Source organism: Microcebus murinus, chromosome 13 (assembly GCF_040939455.1).
Source record: "Microcebus murinus isolate Inina chromosome 13, M.murinus_Inina_mat1.0, whole genome shotgun sequence".
NCBI classification, from domain to species: domain Eukaryota; kingdom Metazoa; phylum Chordata; class Mammalia; order Primates; family Cheirogaleidae; genus Microcebus; species Microcebus murinus.
In genome coordinates, this window is record NC_134116.1 from 15790462 (window position 1) to 15809150 (window position 18689).

The 18689-nt window shown below is 36.4% G+C and overlaps 1 protein-coding gene, 1 non-coding gene and 1 pseudogene across 2 annotated transcripts in view; 2 read left to right on the forward strand and 1 right to left on the reverse strand.

The window, feature by feature from the left end:
• Positions 1-18689, reverse strand: part of ITGBL1 (integrin subunit beta like 1) — a 221181-nt gene that overhangs the window by 115237 nt on the left and 87255 nt on the right. Inside the window, exon 3 of the mRNA XM_012751850.3 lies at positions 61-207. Within this exon, the coding sequence (XP_012607304.2) occupies positions 61-207 (147 nt within the window). The remainder of the gene's footprint in view (positions 1-60; positions 208-18689) is intronic.
• Positions 8407-10317, forward strand: LOC142874805 (katanin p60 ATPase-containing subunit A1 pseudogene; annotated as a pseudogene).
• Positions 13097-13203, forward strand: LOC142875362 (small nucleolar RNA U13). Its single transcript, XR_012922744.1, has one exon. It is a non-coding gene; the product is annotated as a small nucleolar RNA U13 (small nucleolar RNA).

An 18689-nucleotide genomic window follows, 5' to 3' on the forward strand; every position in this document is an offset into this window, starting at 1 on the left:
TCCATTAAAAACAAAATTTGATTATTTCCCTTGAGAATTTTCACAGGGTATCATTCTTACCTGCATTAGAGCAGATAACATCTTGAGAATTCTTGCACATTTGGTTGCTTTTTTTCTTTGTCAGGTCACAGCTAGTTGGGTACTGGCAGGCGTCCCCAGACCATCCCTCGTCACATTTGCACTTGCCACAATCACACTTCCCATGGCCTGAGGATCGAACAAAATCCAGTTAGACTTGAATTGTTTTCCAAAGGAAACCATATTGGAACTAAAACTCTTAAGAGCGACGTTGGTTCAGAACTGAGCTATAATAAATTCGAACACATTTGTATCATAGTGGCTGAAGGGTAATGCTATTATGTATAGTGTAATGGAATATGAGAATTTAATTTCAATAATCAACTGTGATAGATGATTATTAAAATATTAAATTAATTCATAAGGGTAGTACAGCAAAATTCTAATAAATTACATGGTCCCAAAAATTCAGCACTAAAAAAAAAATATTCCACTCTCGATATTTAAGATAAAAAAGCCCAGCAGAAATTATTTCTACTTAACTGTATTTTATAACACATAAAACTAGAAGCCCTCAGTAAGGAAGCTTACGTGAAGCTCCACTAAACATTAGCCTTATATTTATTTGAATTGAATATGTAATGAAATTTTATGGATATATTAAATACCATCTTGGGATAAGATTGACATTAAATATATATATATATATATATATATATACACACATATATATACATATATAGTTGCATATTCATCTACCTTTACAGAAATTTCTCAATCTTTAATGCTCTCAATTATCATTTTGCTTCATGACAATGTCATTTCTGTTGCTGTGATCAGTAACTTTATTAAGTCCTGCCTGATAAAGCCTACTAATGTTTTCTGACTGCACATTAGTCTGACAGAAGTGTAAAACATGTACAATACTTGGCCCTTGTCCTCAAAGAACTTACAAACTTCAAAGTCAGCCTGATACACAAAGAAGCTCATGTCAGCCGGAAGTGATTCTCACCTCTTGTTAAGTTGAGCAATATAGTCTATGATCTTTAGAAATAAGAGGGAAGACTTTCTGGACTTCCTTGACCATTAACTGAGCCTTGAAAGCTGAGCAGAATTTGAATAGGCTGTGAAGGGGAGAATTCTTACATTACCCAAGATAATAACACTATGTCTTAGTGCTTGAAATTCATAGGCCACATGGAATGAAATCAGTGATCTGGTGCCAACAGTCAATTCAATGTGGCAGCCAAAATCCACAGGATGAGGTCCAGATGGTCAGTGAGAATGAATGGCTCAGAGGTTGCCCATTTGGGCATGTTCCGCAAAACCTAAATCTGTGATTGGCTGTAACTTTAAAACTCCTCTTCATGTGGTCCAGTCCACGCAAATTTCCTATTTCTGTTGCATTTGTTAAATTAATTATTCTATTTTACAAACAAAGCCTTGCAAATGCCCTAATTGAACTTCATTTTATTCAGTGCACATTACTCTGTCAAATTGATTATATCATTTTGCATTCCTGTCTGACCCTACGTGATATTGTCAATCTCGGCCAATTTGGTATCATTTATAAGCATAAGTAATCTCCCCTGACAACCACCCAGTCTATTTATAAAATTATTAAGCCAAATTCTTGAAGTGGCTAAAGGTTTTTTGGTAAATTGAGCATCTTGGAAACTCTATTGACTCTTTAATAACATTAGGGTATTAGGTTGAACCACACAAAATCGCCACTTTTGTAAGTTGAATATCAGCTATTTCTTATAGCTCATCCCAATAAGAAGGCTTCATATTAACAGGACAGAAAATGGAAATGATTGAGAAGATAAGGAATTATGGTAATAATGATTTGATGCATCAAGAATAAAAGACTACTCAATTTTTTTTTAATATTGGATGGGTCATCTTAGATTTTAATCTAAAATATACACAGCAGAGATGGGCAATAGTTTGTGGGTCAAATGTTACATATTATTTTCCAAGCGTGGAGGGTTAAAAATGGGGGAAATAAAGAAAATGTATTAAGGATAGGGAGAGACTCATCCATCCCAAATTGACCCGATGAGGAATGAAAATAAGCAATATTCTTAGGTGCTTATTCCCCAAAGTGAATCCATAGAGGCCTAGTTTCATGAAATTTCCCAAATAAAAGATTCTAGGGTGATATAAACATGAGAAAGAATCTTGCTATATTCTTCTTTTAATTTATCATGATATATATTGGCACACTAAGGACACTCAGATGTGCCATTATGAAAAAGCTATTTAACTTCATTTGGCTTAGAATTTACAATTTTTTTACTAGGGGCCCCTTTTTCTTACAACCTATATTAGCATTTTAGCCACACACTTAGACTAACATTGTGTCAGATACTTACATGTTTTCAAATTCTCCTTTAGCATCTTTTTGAAGGCAAAGGCAGCAGCTAATGTAGGACATTCATCTGCCTTTCTGTTCTTTCTTAACTTTATGCCCAGTGAAGGCCTCCATGACTCACTCTCCCCCACTTAAAAAATCTAATAGAATAAACGTTGATTTCTGACTGTCAAGAATTATCAAATAATAGACTATATAACCTTATTTGAAGATAAATATATAATATTTTAAAAAAGAAAACAGTTTTCAGACAATTTTTACTGTTTTTCCAAGGTTAGTAAGAGCTTTGGCAGACCTCAGGAAATTAGATTGCTGTATTATTGTGGCAAGGTAGTTTTCCAGTATGATGTCAATAATATGGCTTCAAAAACACCTCATTTTTCAAAATAAGGTATCTGTTATGGATTAGTTTCTTGGGACTGCCATACAAAGTACCACGAACTTGGTGGCTTAAAACAACAGAAATTAACTCTCTCACAGTCCTGAAGGCCAGAGCCTGAAATCAGGTTGGTTCATTTTGGAGGTGCTGAGGAAGTATCTGAACAAGAAACTGCTCCACACGTCTCTCCTGGCCACTGGTGGCTGCAGGCAATCCGTGGCCTGTCTTAGTTTGTGGCAGCATAACTCTCATCTCCTAATAACTAATGATACTGAGTATATTTTCATACGCTTATTTGCAATCCATCTATCTTCATCTGCCCATTTTTATATTGGCCTTTTTTCCTAGTGTTGAAATTTGAGGTGGTTTTGTTTTGTTTTTTTATCCTGGGTATAAGTCCATTGACACCAATGTGATTGGCAAGTATTTTCTCCCAATTTGTGGCTTGTCTTTCATCCTTTGAACAGAATCTTTTGAAGAGTTAAAGGTTATTATTTTAATTAAATCCAAGGGATCAAGTTTTTTCTTTAACAATTACTCTTTTGGTATCTATCTGGAAACTCTTTGCTTAACTCCAGATTTATTCTTTTGCCACCACCATACAGTCTTGATGAATGTGACTTACAGTAAGTATGAAAGTCAGGTATTGTGAGAACTCCAAATTTGCTTTTTAAAAAAATTATTTTGGCTTCTGTAGTTCCTCTGGTTTTCTATATAAATTTTAGAATCAGCATGTTGATGTCTGCAAAAAATTTCCAAATACTTTAATTGGGATTACACTGACTCTATAGCTAAAATTAGAACTGCCATCTTAATATTTAGTTTGTCAATATGGTGAAATACATTAGTTGATTTTTTTTTAATTTTTTTATTTCAGCATATTATGGAGGTACAAATGTTAAGGTTACATATATTGCCTTTGCCCCACCCAAGTCAGCACAATTCACAATTGCAAAGATGTGGAAACTACCCCAATGCCCATGAGTGGATTAATAAAATGTGGCATAGATAGATAGATAGATATACATATACACACACCATGGAGATCTACTCCGCCACAAAAAACAATAGTGATCCAGCACCTCTTGTATTGTCTTGGATGAGCTGGAGCCTATTCTGCTAAGTATCACAAGAATGGAAAAACAAGCACCATATGTACTCCTCATCAAATTGGTATTAACTGACTTACCTGACCAACATTAGTTGATTTTTTAATGTTGTGCCATCCTTGCATTTTGAAATATACCCCATTTGGTTGTTAAGTATTATGTTTTTTATGCATTCCTTTAAATATCAGATTCTATTTGCTAATATTTCGTTGAGGATTTTTGTGTCTATATTCATTAAGTAATATTGGTATGTAGTTTTCTTTATTGTAATGTCTTTGTCTATTTTAGTATAAGGACAATGTTGGCCTAAGGAAATGATTGGAAAGTTGTCCTCTAATCCTCCATATTGTGGAAGAAGTTATACCGAATCGGCATAATTTTGTCCTTAAAAGTTTGGTAAAATTTGCTAGTAAAACTATCTGGACCTAGAATGTTATTTTTTGTAAATGTTTAACTATGATTCAATTTCTTTAATCAACATAGGGCTATTTAGGTTATCTATTTTTGTTTGTTTGTTTTGCTTGTATTTGGGAGCTCACATCTTTCAAGGTACTGGCCCATTTCATCTAAGTTGTATTTACAGGCATAGAGTTGTCTATAACATAAGCTTATTATTCTTTTAATATGCATAATGTTAGTTGTTATCTATGATATTTCAAGCTGAAGTTGGTAATTGTTGTCTTTTCTATATTTTTCTTGGTGAGTCTGGCTAAAAATATATCAGTTTTATGAATACTTTCAAAGAACCAGCTTTTGGTCTCATCATCTTTCTTTGTTGTTTTTCTCTTTTCAATTTCACTAATTTTTCCTCTAATATTTATTATGGAATTTCCTTCTTTCTCCTTACTTTGGATTTAATTAGGTCTTCTATGTCTACTTGCTAGGGTAGAAGTATAAATTAATTTTAAACATTCATCTATTCTAATATAAACATTTAATGCTGTAAATTTTTCCCCAAGTGTTACTTTAATTGCATTACACAAATTTTGCTATAATTTTATTTTCATTGAGTTCAAAATATTTTAACATCCCTTGAGATTTCTTTTTGACCTTCGGATTATATAGAAGTGTGCTGCTTAAATTCCAAACATTTGGGGATTTTTTTCAAATTTATTTCTGTGATTTCTAGTTTGATTCCATTATGATATCTTCCTTTATGACCCAGAATATGACATCTTATTTAATTTTCCTTGTGCATTTTAAAAGAATATATATTCTGCTGTTGTTGAGGGAGTGTCGTATAACTGTCAATTAGGTCAAGTTGGTAATAACTTTGTTCAAGTTTTCTGTATCCTCAGTAATTTTCTGTCCACTTGTTCTGTCAATTACTGAGAAAGGAGTTTGACATCAACTAAAATTGAAGATTTAGTCTGTCATCTTTTAATTTATGTATTTTGAAGTGCTGTGTTCAGTGCATGTATACTTATGACCATTTATCTCATTGCCAAATTACCACTTTTTCATTGTGTAATGTTCCTCTTTATTCTTGATATCATTCCTTGCCCTAAAGCTTTTGACTACTCTCAGTATAGCAGCTAATCTAGCTGTCATCTGACTAGTGTTTGCATGGAATACCTTTCCCATTCATTTATTTTTAACTTATCAACTTATATTTAAAGCAGTTTCTTTTTTTATTCATTTATTTATTTATTTAGAGACACAGAGTCATTCTGTTGCCCCAGTTAGAATGCTGTGGCATCAGCCTACCTCACAGCAACCTCAAACTCCTGGGCTCAAGTGATCCTCCTGCCTCAGCCTCCCAAGTAGCTGGGACTACAGGCATACGCCACTATGCCCGGCTAATTGTTTTCTACATATTTTGAGTTGGCCAATTAATTTCTTTCTATTTTTTAGTAGAGATAGGATCTTGCTCTTGCTCAGGCTGGTTTCAAACTCCTGACCTTGAGCAATTCTCCTGCCTCGGCCTCCCAGAGTGCTAGGATTACAGGCGTGAGCCACTGCGCCCGGCAATAAGGTAGTTTCTTATAGATGATGTATAGGTGTATATCACTTGTTTTATCGAATCTGACAATGTCTGTCTTTTAACTGGTATGTTTAAAGAGATATCATTTAATATGTTTTTTGACATTGTGGAATACAAATCTAACATTTTAGAAATTTTTATTAGCTTTTATGGTTCTTGCTTTTTCCTCTTTTTTTCTGCTTTCTCTTTTGTTAATTGAGCATTATTTGTGATTCTCTTTCTTTTTTACTATTTATATACATTTTAATTTTTAGTGATTGCCCTAGGGTTTATACTATACATCTTTAATCAATCAGAGTCCACCTTCAAATAACACTATACCACTCCACTTATCATACTGTAAATTTACTACTGTAAATTTCCAATTCCTCCTTCTCATCCTTTAGACCATTTTACTTTTGTATAAACACACACATTTATTTAAACACACAATATACTGCTATTAAGTTTGCTTTAGACAGTCATTTATATTTTAGAGCAATTAAAAATAAGGAAAATATAAATGTTATTACACTTTAATTTATTCCATTTCCATTGCTCTTCATTTCTTCGTGTAGATCCAAGCTTATGTCTAGTATCATATTCCTTTTGCCTAAAGAACTTCCTTTACATTTCTTTAGGGTAGGCATGCTGTAATGAATATTCTCATGAAAAACTCAATTCTTTTTTATTTTTGGAATATATTTTTACTGTATATAGAATTCTATGTTAACATTTTTATTTCTTCAGCCCTTTAAAGATGTCACTCTCTTTTCCTCTTGCTTGCATGGTTTATGACAAGAAGTCTCCTGTAATTATTATCTTTGTTCCTCTGCATATAGTATGTTTTTTTCTGTGATTGCCTCTAAGAGTTTCTGTTTCTCTTCGTGTTCAGCAGTTGGAATATGATAGGTCTATCTATTTATGTGTATGTGTCTGTGCGTGTATTCTTTGTTATGTGTCCATGTTGAGTAACACAGCGAGACCCCTTTTCTAAAATAAAATAAAAATAAAACAGTACACAAAAGAATACAATGTGCAATCTGGGGAACAAGTGCAAATTCTGGTTCATGCATAAAGTATTTAACTCAATTTTAGTAATATCTTTAAAAATTTAAATATACATTATTACTTGTTTTAAAACTAAAGAACAAATTAAAAATTTTTATTATTACCTTTCCATGATTATTACTGACAACAATTTTAACACATTATCAGAGGATGGATGTTAAAAACTTATTCTCTCTGGGATGTAAAATAAGCTGAGTGTGCCACTGCTAGAATCTCATAGTAACCTTGAAATAGATATTTTAATTTGAACACTTGCTTGGCTCTGCAAGCTAAAACCTATTTGCTTTTGTACAAATATGTGAATTCCCAAGACCTGCTTTGTGTCCTATTTTCCAGTGGATTCAAACATGCTCACTTAATAATAGGCTCAATTTTTCTCCTAGACTCTTTGAGCCACTGTAGATTTCCCAGCCTTCTCTAGTGATAAGAAACAAAAGAATTAACTGTGCCACAGCCAGAATTCTAAGAAAAGACTGTAAAAGAATCCCTTATCTGATATTACAATTATTTCATGATTTGAGATAGAAACTTGACCACTTTCAAGACAGGGGAACCTATCTTGGCTTGCTTCTCAAGCTAACAAAGGATGACCTCTTTGATATTTCTGCTTTTCATTTCTGAGAACATTCGATGTGGACAATGGAAGAATTCCCTGTAGAAAGGTCCACTGTCTAGAAATTAAATGTCCTTCCCGGACACTAATCAGCCATGTGATTTTGATCAGGAAAATGAAAAAGAAGAGAAGAAAGGGAAACTGATAATTATTGGCTTTCAATACCATGGTAAGTACTTTACTCAGTCAGGCTAGTCTGTTTAATTTTCATAATGAGCCAATGAGATAGATCTTGTTTCTGCATTTTACAAGTGAGAGGACTAAAGGGCAGAGTTTAAGCAGCTTGATCTTGTTCAAGGTCGCATAGCTTGTGAGCTCAAAAGCTATGACAGCCAGTGTTCTCTGTTTGGTTCTGGAATGCAATGGAGGATACAGGACCCTGCTGTTCCAGCAAGGGTGGTGCTAGTAAAAGCTGTGTCCTAGTGCTTTGACAGCACTGGTTTTCTTTCTGCTGTTTCCTTTTGGAATTTACATACCTATAGTTGGATTACTCATAAACGTTGGTGAAAGAACCCTAACCATAACATTATCTGAATTTACAACTTAAAATTAATGCCAAAACTGGTATATAAAAGAATTCACAAGTCTAGTAAGCCAATTTCTCTAGATCTCATTGTGTTCATCTGCAAAATTAAGAGATTAGACTGAATAACCCCAAGATTCCATTTATCTTGAAAAATCCATGCTATCACCTCAATTATTTTCTTTTTCTCATGACAAGGTAGTTTCTTCAAATTGGGCACTGAATATATTAACACAGGGTGGTGGTAGGCATCAATTGTTATCAGTCTTGTTTGCTGCTCAAAACAATCATCAAACAGTTAAAATTCCATTTGTTATTCAAAGTACCCATTAAAATATTGAAGATTGCCCGGGGCGTCGCCCCGCGTGCGCCGGAGTCGCCAGGCTGCCCCTGGCACCGGAAGTGACCGTGGCGGGTTTGCCTTGAAATTCTCGGCCGAGAGAAGCAGCGCCGGGGCTAGTGACGGTTAACTGGGCAGTACTGGGGCCGTGAGCGGAAAGCGGGGTGGTTGGGGCTGGGCTGAGCCTCTCCTTCCTCGCTCGCAGGAGCTCCACTCGGCCCTGCCCTTGCGCCTGGCGGTGGGCGGTTTCCCGAGGAGCCTGGGCCACCACAGCTTACAGTTGAGCATGAGTCTTCTTATGATTAGTGAGAATGTAAAATTGGCTCGTGAATATGCGTTGCTGGGAAACTATGACTCTGCTATGGTCTATTATCAGGGAGTTCTTGACCAAATGAACAAATATCTATACTCAGTCAAAGATACATACCTCCAGCAGAAATGGCAACAGGTTTGGCAGGAAATAAATGTGGAAGCTAAACATGTTAAGGATATCATGAAAACACTAGAGAGCTTTAAACTAGACAGCACCCCCTTGAAAGCTGCACAGCATGAACTTCCAGCTTCTGAGGGAGAAGTCTGGTCCATGCCTGTACCTGTTGAACGAAGACCCTCTCCAGGACCTAGAAAGCGCCAATCTTCTCAGTACAGTGACTCTAAACCACATAGTAACCGCCCAAGTACAGCTGTCAGAGTTCACCGTTCATCTGCACCGAATCTTCACAATGACAAAGGGAAAGCTGTTCGTTGTCGTGAAAAGAAAGAACAGAATAAAGGAAGAGAGGAAAAGAATAAATCACCTGCTGCAGTTACAGAACCAGAGACAAATAAATTTGATAGTACCGGCTACGATAAGGACCTAGTAGAAGCTTTGGAAAGAGATATAATTTCCCAGAATCCCAATGTTCGATGGGATGATATCGCTGATTTAGTAGAAGCTAAAAAGTTGCTTAAGGAAGCTGTGGTGTTACCAATGTGGATGCCTGAATTCTTTAAGGGCATTAGGAGACCATGGAAAGGAGTGTTGATGGTTGGCCCACCTGGCACGGGAAAGACGCTCCTTGCTAAAGCAGTGGCTACAGAATGCAAGACAACATTCTTCAATGTCTCTTCATCAACTCTGACCTCAAAATACAGAGGAGAGTCTGAGAAGCTTGTTCGTCTTCTGTTTGAAATGGCTCGGTTTTATTCTCCAGCCACCATATTTATTGATGAGATAGATTCCATTTGTAGTCGCAGAGGGACTTCTGAAGAGCATGAAGCAAGCAGAAGGGTGAAAGCAGAGCTGCTGGTTCAAATGGATGGTGTTGGAGGTGCTTCTGAAAATGATGACCCTTCCAAAATGGTTATGGTTCTGGCAGCTACTAATTTTCCCTGGGATATAGATGAGGCTTTAAGACGATGTCTTGAGAAACGAATCTATATTCCTTTACCATCAGCAAAAGGCAGGGAGGAGCTGTTACGAATAAGCCTACGTGAGCTGGAATTGGCTGATGATGTTGACCTTGCCAGTATAGCAGAAAACATGGAAGGTTATTCAGGTGCGGACATTACCAATGTGTGCAGGGATGCATCCTTGATGGCAATGAGAAGGCGTATTGAAGGTTTGACCCCAGAAGAAATCCGAAATCTTTCAAAAGAAGAAATGCACATGCCTACAACAATGGAGGATTTTGAAATGGCTTTGAAAAAGGTTTCTAAGTCAGTATCTGCTGCAGACATTGAAAGATATGAGAAATGGATATTTGAGTTTGGATCATGCTAAATTCTCACATGAGAAATCTGCCTTAAGTATTTGAGATAATAATTAAATGTAGTAATTCATTGCACTGAGTGCTATATTTTTTTAAGCTTTCATAATGGTAAGATTTTTAAAAAACCTTTATGATTGTTAATAAAGGCAATATTTTTAAGCTGAAAAAAAAAATATTGAAGATTACCCTGATATGTTCATTTCTAAAGTGGGTTTGGATTGATACTGCTAAAATTGGGGGGGAGGGGCGAGTTAAAATTAGAATTCTATTATAGTAATCCGACATTTAAGGATGAAATTTAAATTATAGTAAGGCAAGACATAATATTTTGGCTGAACTTAGGTAGTAAACTTCATAAAGTCAAACATGTAATGATATTTCAAATTCATGCAAGAATTATAAACACACACAAACACAAACACACAAACACTACTTTGAGTACTTGGTAAACATGTAGAAGCTAGTATAGTCCCACAGCTAGCATTAGGACTTTCAGCAGGTTCGTTACCCTTTTAACTTTTCTGACACCCTTTTTTTTTTGATCCGGTAAATGAAAAATGTATATAAGCTCAGAATTTCTTGAGGGCTGCAGGGTATGTCTTTTTAAAGGAATATTAGAATTATTCTCTCCTGACCTGTTTCATTCACATAAAACCCTAGAATCTTGTGCCCCTTCCCCACCTGAGAATTCCTGATAATAAAAGAGAGTGTTAGGCCAAGGCAGGGGCTCACCCCTGTAATCCTAGCCCTCTGGGAGGCTGAGGCAGGAGGATCGCTTGTGGTCAGGAGTTCAAGACCAGCCTGAGCAAGAGCGAGACCCCGTCTCTACTAAAAAAAAAAAAAAAATAGAAATAAATTAGCTGGACAACTAAAAATACAGAAAAAAATTAGCTGGACCTGGTGGCACATGCCTGTAGTCCCAGCTACCCGGAAGGCTGAGGCAGGAGGATTGCTTGAGCCTAGGAAAAGCCTAGGAGTTTGAGGTTGCTGTGAGCTAGGTGTCTAGCTCACAGCACTCTAGCTCAGGGAACAGAGTGAGACTCTGTCTCAAAAAAAAAAAAAAAGACAGAGAGAGTGCTATATATGTCTCAGGAATCTTGAGAAGGGAGCAAGAGAGTAGGAAGACCGCTGAATTTAATGACAGATGTTCTCATTTCTCTTGGTCCCCTTCTAGCTGTCAGTTCTAAGATGCTATTTGCCAGAAATATTTACATAAATCCCTTCACCTTATTTTTCAATAAAAATAGTCCTTAATTTCTTAGCTTTTTCATCAGCCTTTTGTCATCTGTTGGGGCATTTTATCCAAGAGTGTCAGTTAGTATCAAATACACAGAATGACAAAGGCCACTCAGACCTTAGAACTTAATGTGAACCAATAACATGTCTTAGTCAATGGAAGTGAACTTAATCAAACTGGAACCTCAGAATCTCAGAATGTTGTAACCACAACGAGAGACTTGAGATTAGTGAAATCTTCTCACTTTTACTGAAGAAAAGATGAAGCTTCACAATCACTATTACCTCCTTCTCCATAGATAAATACCTGTGCCAGGGAATCTGGGCAAATAAAGATATACATGCATGTTTGTGCGTGTATACGCGTGCACATGTCTTTTTTTTTTCTCTTTGAGACAGAGTTTCACTCTGCCACCTGGCTAGAGTGCAGTAACGCCATCATAGCCCACAGCAACCTTAAACTCCTGGGCACAAGCGATCCTCCTGCTTCAGCCACCGAAGTAGCTGGGACTACAGGCACACGCCACCATTCCTAGATAATTTTGTCTATTGTTAGTAGAGACAGGATCTCCCTCTTGCTCAAGCTGGTCCTAGAACTCCTGAGCTTTCCCACCATGGCCTTCCAGTGTGCTAGAATTATAGGCATGAGCCACCACGCCCAGCCTGCTTGTGTTTTAATTAACTGTTTTTTTCTTTGTATAAATTTAAACGGCACAAGTGCAATTTTGTTACATTGATATATTGCATAGTGGTGGAGTCTGGGCTTTTAGTGTATCCATCACCCAAATAATGTACATTGTACTCATTAAGTAATTTCTCATCATTCACCCCCTCTCCCACTCTCCCACCCTTCCAAGTCCCCACTGTATATCAGTCCACACCATATGTCCATGTGTACAAATAATTTAGTTCCCACTTATTAGTGAGAACATGTAGCATTTGTCTTTCTGTTTCTGAGCTGTTTCACTTAAGATAATGGCCTCCAGTTCTATACATGTTGCCGTGAAAACATGATTTCCATTTTTGATGGCTGATTAATATTCCAGTGTATTGTGTGTGTGTGTACTTTTTTTCTTTATCCAATAATCTGTTGATGGACACTTAGCTTAATTCCTTATCTTTGCTATTGTGAATTGTGCTGCAATACACATACAAGTACAGGTATCTTTTTGATATAATGATTTCTTTTCCTATGGGTAGATATCCAGTAGTGGAATTGCTGGACTAAATGGGAGTTCTATTTTTAGTTGTTTGAGAAATCTCCAAACTGTTTTCCATAGAGGATGTACTAATTTACATTCCCACCAACAGTGTATAAATGTTTCCTTTTCTCTGCATCCTCACTAACATCTGTTATTTTTCGTCTTTTTAATAATAGTTATTCTGACCGGTATAAGAAGAGATCTCATTTTGGTTTTAATTGGCATTTCTTTGATGATCAGTGATGTTGAGCATTTTTTCATATGCTTGCTTGGCCATTTGTATGTCTTTTTTTATTTTACATACTGCTATACTGATATGATTATGATGGTGACATACTGCTACTCAGAGGAACTCAAGGAAAAAACAGTAGGTTCAAGGTTAATAATGTGGTTTATGACCTCCAACAAAGCTAATCAGAATTAACTAAATCTTGTGTAAATACAAAATTAAACTAGACTCGATAAATTTAGCCACATACAAGGAGCATTTTTAGAATTAACACTTGAATCTCAGATCCTATCCTAGTTGCCTGCACATGATGTTTGGGTTTTCATGCTCATGTATGAAATGTGCCTCCCTCAAACTTTATTACAAGATCAGAACGTTACCCCTGTCTGATGTGAAAATAATAGTAACACTTGAATTCCAAAGTGTACTCAAAACATAAATGCTTTGTCTTAACATTGATAATCATCTCCTTTATCTTAAATATAACAAAGTTCAAGAAATGCTAGTTTGAATATCCATGCATATCATATTACAATCATACTTCTCCTTTCTAAATTGAATCCGGTTGGTACTTTTGCCATTTAAAAGCATAATGAGGTCTGAAGTCCAAGGAGAGATTAGAATGATATACACAGCTTTTACGTGCTAAAAGATTTTAAAACTACAAGCTTAAAAACTTAATAGGGTGCGGATACAAATTTTTAATTTTTCATGAACCTTGTTTTTCTAGGCATCTTTGTTTCTATTCATAGATAACCTTCCTTTATTTTCCCCCAAGGAGAAATTACTGTTTAGTATTTTAAAACAAGAGGCCAGTTTAGCAATTTAAAGTAAAAAATTATACAAACAGTTCCACCATAGAGCTTTATAAAAAGGATTTAAATTTAACCTAAGCGACATAAGCCCAACAAGACAGATATGTTTGATATCTTGAAACATTACCCCATCTTTGGACATGATATTAAATCCAACACTGAAACAATGAAATAGGATTAAAAATGACAATAGAACTTTGAAACTTCCTTGGCTTCTCATACTGTAGTAATTTTGCTTGTTTAAAATGCATGTCTTCCTTTGAAAAATGTCTATTCATGTCCTTTGACCACTTTTTAATGGGATTATTATTTTATTGTTGCTGAGTTGAGTTCCTTGTAAATTCTGGATATTAGCCCCTGCCAGATGCATAATTTGCAAATGTTTTCTCCTGCTTTACAGTTTGTTCACTCTGTTGATTATTTCTTTTGTTGTGAAAAAGCTTTTGTTTAATTAAGTTTCTTTTGTCTATTTTTGGTTTTGTTCCTTATGTTTCTGATGTCTTAGTCATAAATTCTTTGCTTCGACCAATGTCCAGAAGAGTTTTCTCCAGGTTTTATTTTAGTCTTTTTATAGCTTCAGGTCTTACATTTAAGTCCTTAAGCGATCTTGAGCTGATTTTTGTATATGGTAATCCAATTTTCCCAGCACCATTTATTGAAAAGGAGGTCCTAGCCCCAGCATATATTCTTGTTGACTTTGTTTACATACCTACAGTTAGTATATATGTGGTATGTGTTTATTAATACATATCTGTATGTATTCACATATATATAAGTATATGCATATATGATACTTTGCAAAATTATAAACTTAGTCTTTTAGAATGGTTACATACTAAAATGAAATCACTGTATTAAATACTGATTACATACTGAAATCACTGCAATGATGAGACGGTATTTAGCATTTTTCTCAATGTTGAAAATTTTTCCAGAACTTTTTCAGTGTGCATTTCTGATACATAATATTCTTCAGTTGACACTATGACCTTCTTCATATTAAGTTGTATTAGTTGCCTGTAGAGCAAACTCTGTATAGGCACTTATTCCTCACCCCCAGTAAGAAACTGTGCATCAGCATGGCACCACTCTGGCTCCTCCATGGGGTAGTATAATAGGGGCTTCAGAGCACAGGCACCAATGACAGACTGCCTGGGTTCAAATTCTGCTTCTATGATTTGCTAAGTTTGGGCACTATTTAACCTGTCTTATTACTCTCCTAGGAACTGCCATGATAAAGTGTCACAAATTGGGTAACTCCAGACAGCAGAAGTTTATTGTCTCACATTTCTGAAATCTAGGAGTCCAGAATCAAGGAGGGAGCAGGATCGCAGTCCCTTGGGACTCTGGGTAGAAATGCCTCTTCTTAGCTTCCGATGGCGGTCGGCAAGCCTTAGCATTTCTTGGACTGTGGCTGCATCATTCCAATCTCTTCCTCTGTCACCACATGGCCTTTTCTTCTCATGTGTCTGTGTCTCTTTTCTTCTTATAAGGACAGAAGTCATACTGGATTGAGGGCCCATCCTACTCTAGTATGACTTCATCTTAATAACTTATGTCTGCAATGACCCTATTTCCAAATAAAGTCAAATTCTAAACTACTGGGGGTTAGGACTTCAATATATCTTTTAGAGGGAAACAATTCAACCTGCGACACCACTCATTATCTCTGCTTCTGCATTTGCAAAAGCAGAGATAATAACCGCGCCTATCTTATACGGTTGTTAGGGGTATGGAATGCATCAGTTCTCATAAAGCACTTACAACTCTGCCTGTCAATAAAATAGTAGCTATTACCACCTATACTGAAAATGTCTGGAAAGCAAGTTGCCCTAACACAACTCTCCTAATATTCAAAATCCTAAACTTTAGTGGCCAAGTATTTGCGTAGAAGGAACAAAAATGGACATTAAGTGCAAATTCTGAGTCATGTTTTTCTCTCTCTCATGTGGCACAGAAAAATCCCTGATCAAATACTAACAGTGCATCTGGGTTACAGAGATATGAGTTTTCCTGGATAAGGTCCACATTTCACAAAACTAACAGGCAAATCTACTAACAGATTAATTCAATAACCAATTGGAGCCAGATAAAAACTTAAAGACTTTAAAGTACTAACCAATATGCTAACACACACACACACACACACACACACACACATTTAAATACATGCATATGTATTTGCTCATCTGTGTGTGTTGTTTGTGTAATTTTTAAGGTTCCTAAACTCCCCCTACATTCATACTAGGCCTTGTCATCAGCTGCTTTTGGAAAAGCAACAAAAACACAAAAAGCATCAAAAACTGCATCTTTCTTTATCAGCTTCAGGGCAAAGATCCTATTAAAAACTAGTGGTTTCCAAAATGTGGTGCCTTTCACTCAGGGAGTACACAGAAGATACTTGGGATACAAGATGAAAACACCAGAATTAATACCTTTATTTTACCTAATCCTTATTTTTTATCTTTAAAAATGTTGAGTTTGTACATTTGGGGGCATAACACATTGATATATAAAATATATCTACATAAATTATAAATAAATATGCACACATATGAGTAAATTCCATTTTTATGTGTATAAAAAAGAGTCTTGAGACGACTGCCTTAAGCACAGATTTGCAAGGCTATAAGAAAGATTCTATTTCTCAAGATGGGTGATGGAGACACAATACTGATATTGATATTGTTTTTAACACTTTATGATAATTTTTAACTCCAAAAATCTAAAAAGAAGAAACACATATGTTAGAAGCAACGCCCCTACAAGCAATGATGTTATTTTGGGATTTCAGTGACAATCAGGAGATGTTACGATCCATAGTATCCTGATATATTCATAGGATACTGCACGGGAGAGACACAGAAATATTAACCTTTGCAACTTGAGGGCGTATGAAAAGCCAATAGAATATACTTAATGACTCTTGGGATGAGGAGAACACTATTATCCATAAGAACATGTTACGCTGGTATAAGAGGTACACAGAGGAGCTATGAATTATGTGGCTCTCTGGGAAAGGGCGATGTCCCTGCCCCACCTTAGTGTTAGGGAAAAGACACAGAGAGACAGGGTCGGAGATCCAACCTGCCCATCCCAAAAGGAGATTTACAAATTTGCTCTGGACCAGCTTGAAACAGTTTCAACAGAATAGAACTGGCTGTTAAGGTCACAAATACCTGACACAGGCCACCAAGTGTTCTGCAGATGCAGCGTGACACAGGAGAGCAATCATAATTTTTTTTTTCTGGTAGAAAATCACTACCTGAAGAGGTCCTGTGGTTAGAATGAGCAGATGGACACACAAGAAGCACCATCCACTGGCCAGCTGGGAAACACAGATGTTGCAGTTTAAGACAGCAACTAGAGAAGCTAGACAGGGGCAGGAATAAAGAGGCAGCAGCAAAACCCTGTGAACGGTGAGCAGTTTACTCCCAAGGACATTGTATCTCCTTGCTGTTTGACTCCAGAAAAAAAAAACCCACATTGACTGAGTACACCTTGAATAGAATTTAATAATATTTCTATCATCACTGTAATGGAAGCTGTTATCAGTTGAATTGTGTCCCTTTAAAATTCATACGTTGAGCCGGGCGTGGTGGCTCACGCCTGTAATCCTAGCACTTTGGGAGGCTGAGGCGGGCTGATTGCTCAAGGTCAGGAGTTCGAAACCAGCCTGAGCGAGACCCCGTCTCTACCAAAAATAGAAATAAATTAATTGACCAACTAAAAATATATATACACAAAAAATTAGCCGGGCATGGTGGCGCATGCCTGTAGTCCCAGCTACTCGGGAGGCTGAGGCAGTAGGATCTCTGAGCCCCGGAGACTGAGGTTGCTGTGAGCCAGGCTGATGCCACGGCACTCACTCTAGCCTGGGCAACAAAGTGAGACTCTGTCTCAAAAAAAATAAATAAATAAAATAAAAATAAAATAAAATAAAATTCATACGTTGAAGCTCTGACCCTCAGTACCACAAAATGTGACCTTATTTAGAAATAGGGTTGTTGTAGATGTAATTAGTTAAGATGAGATCAGACTGCAATAGGGTGAATCCTTAACTCAATATGTCTGGTGTCCTCATAAAAAGAAAAAATATGGACACAGAGGCATGCACACAGGGAAGCCATGTGAAGATGAAGCAGAGACCAGGCTGATGTGTCTACAAGCCAAGGAATACCAAAGAGCCAGTAACCACCAGAAGCTCATGGAACAGACCCTCTCTCAAAATCCTCAGAAAAAACCAAACCTGCTGACACTTTGTTCTCAGACTTGTAGTCTCAAGAATTGTGAGACAAAAATGTCTGTAGTTTAAATCGTCTGGTTTGTGGTCCTTTGTGATAGCAGCCCTTCCAAACTCATCCAGGAGCTCAAAGGTAGAGTTTAAAGAAAGTACAGGAAAATGGATGTAAATCATTTTGCATTTCTGAATTTACAGTTTCAAAATGTAATTGACATGTTCAATGCATTTTAATCCATATGCTTAAGAGAGGACTCCATAAACAATGCTGAAGTTCACCTGAAACTTGGTGGAAATAATTACAGCTGAATGTTGTGTCTAATATAGCCAAGATCATCCTGAAAATTACATTAGAAGGCAAAAACCCCTAAACAAGATTACATATTTTTCTTTGTTAACTGGTGTCTAAAATCAATAAGAAAAAATGCAATAGAAACTACCCTAATAGTAGTTCCACTGCTTAGGAAATCACTGAAAAATAAGCCAAATGACTATGACTTACTATTCTAATTCTCTTTAGAATCCCTCCATTCCCCAACTGTGTACAAAATGAGGCCACGATTTTTGTCTGAAAACAATGCCAGGTCTTTCCTATTAACTCCACTGCATTACTAAATTCCACTGGACTGTGTAAAGGCTTCCTATACAAAACTTACAAATTACACCTTAGAAGTGGCTTTTTAATAGACAGAACTTTTTATTCCCCTTTCAATAAATCTGTGTAATGGCTAAATAAAAGATTATCTATTAATCATCTTGTGATCTACAAGTGTTATGATCAATAAATTCTTAAGCATGTTTTCCTCACCCAGCTAAAAAGGAG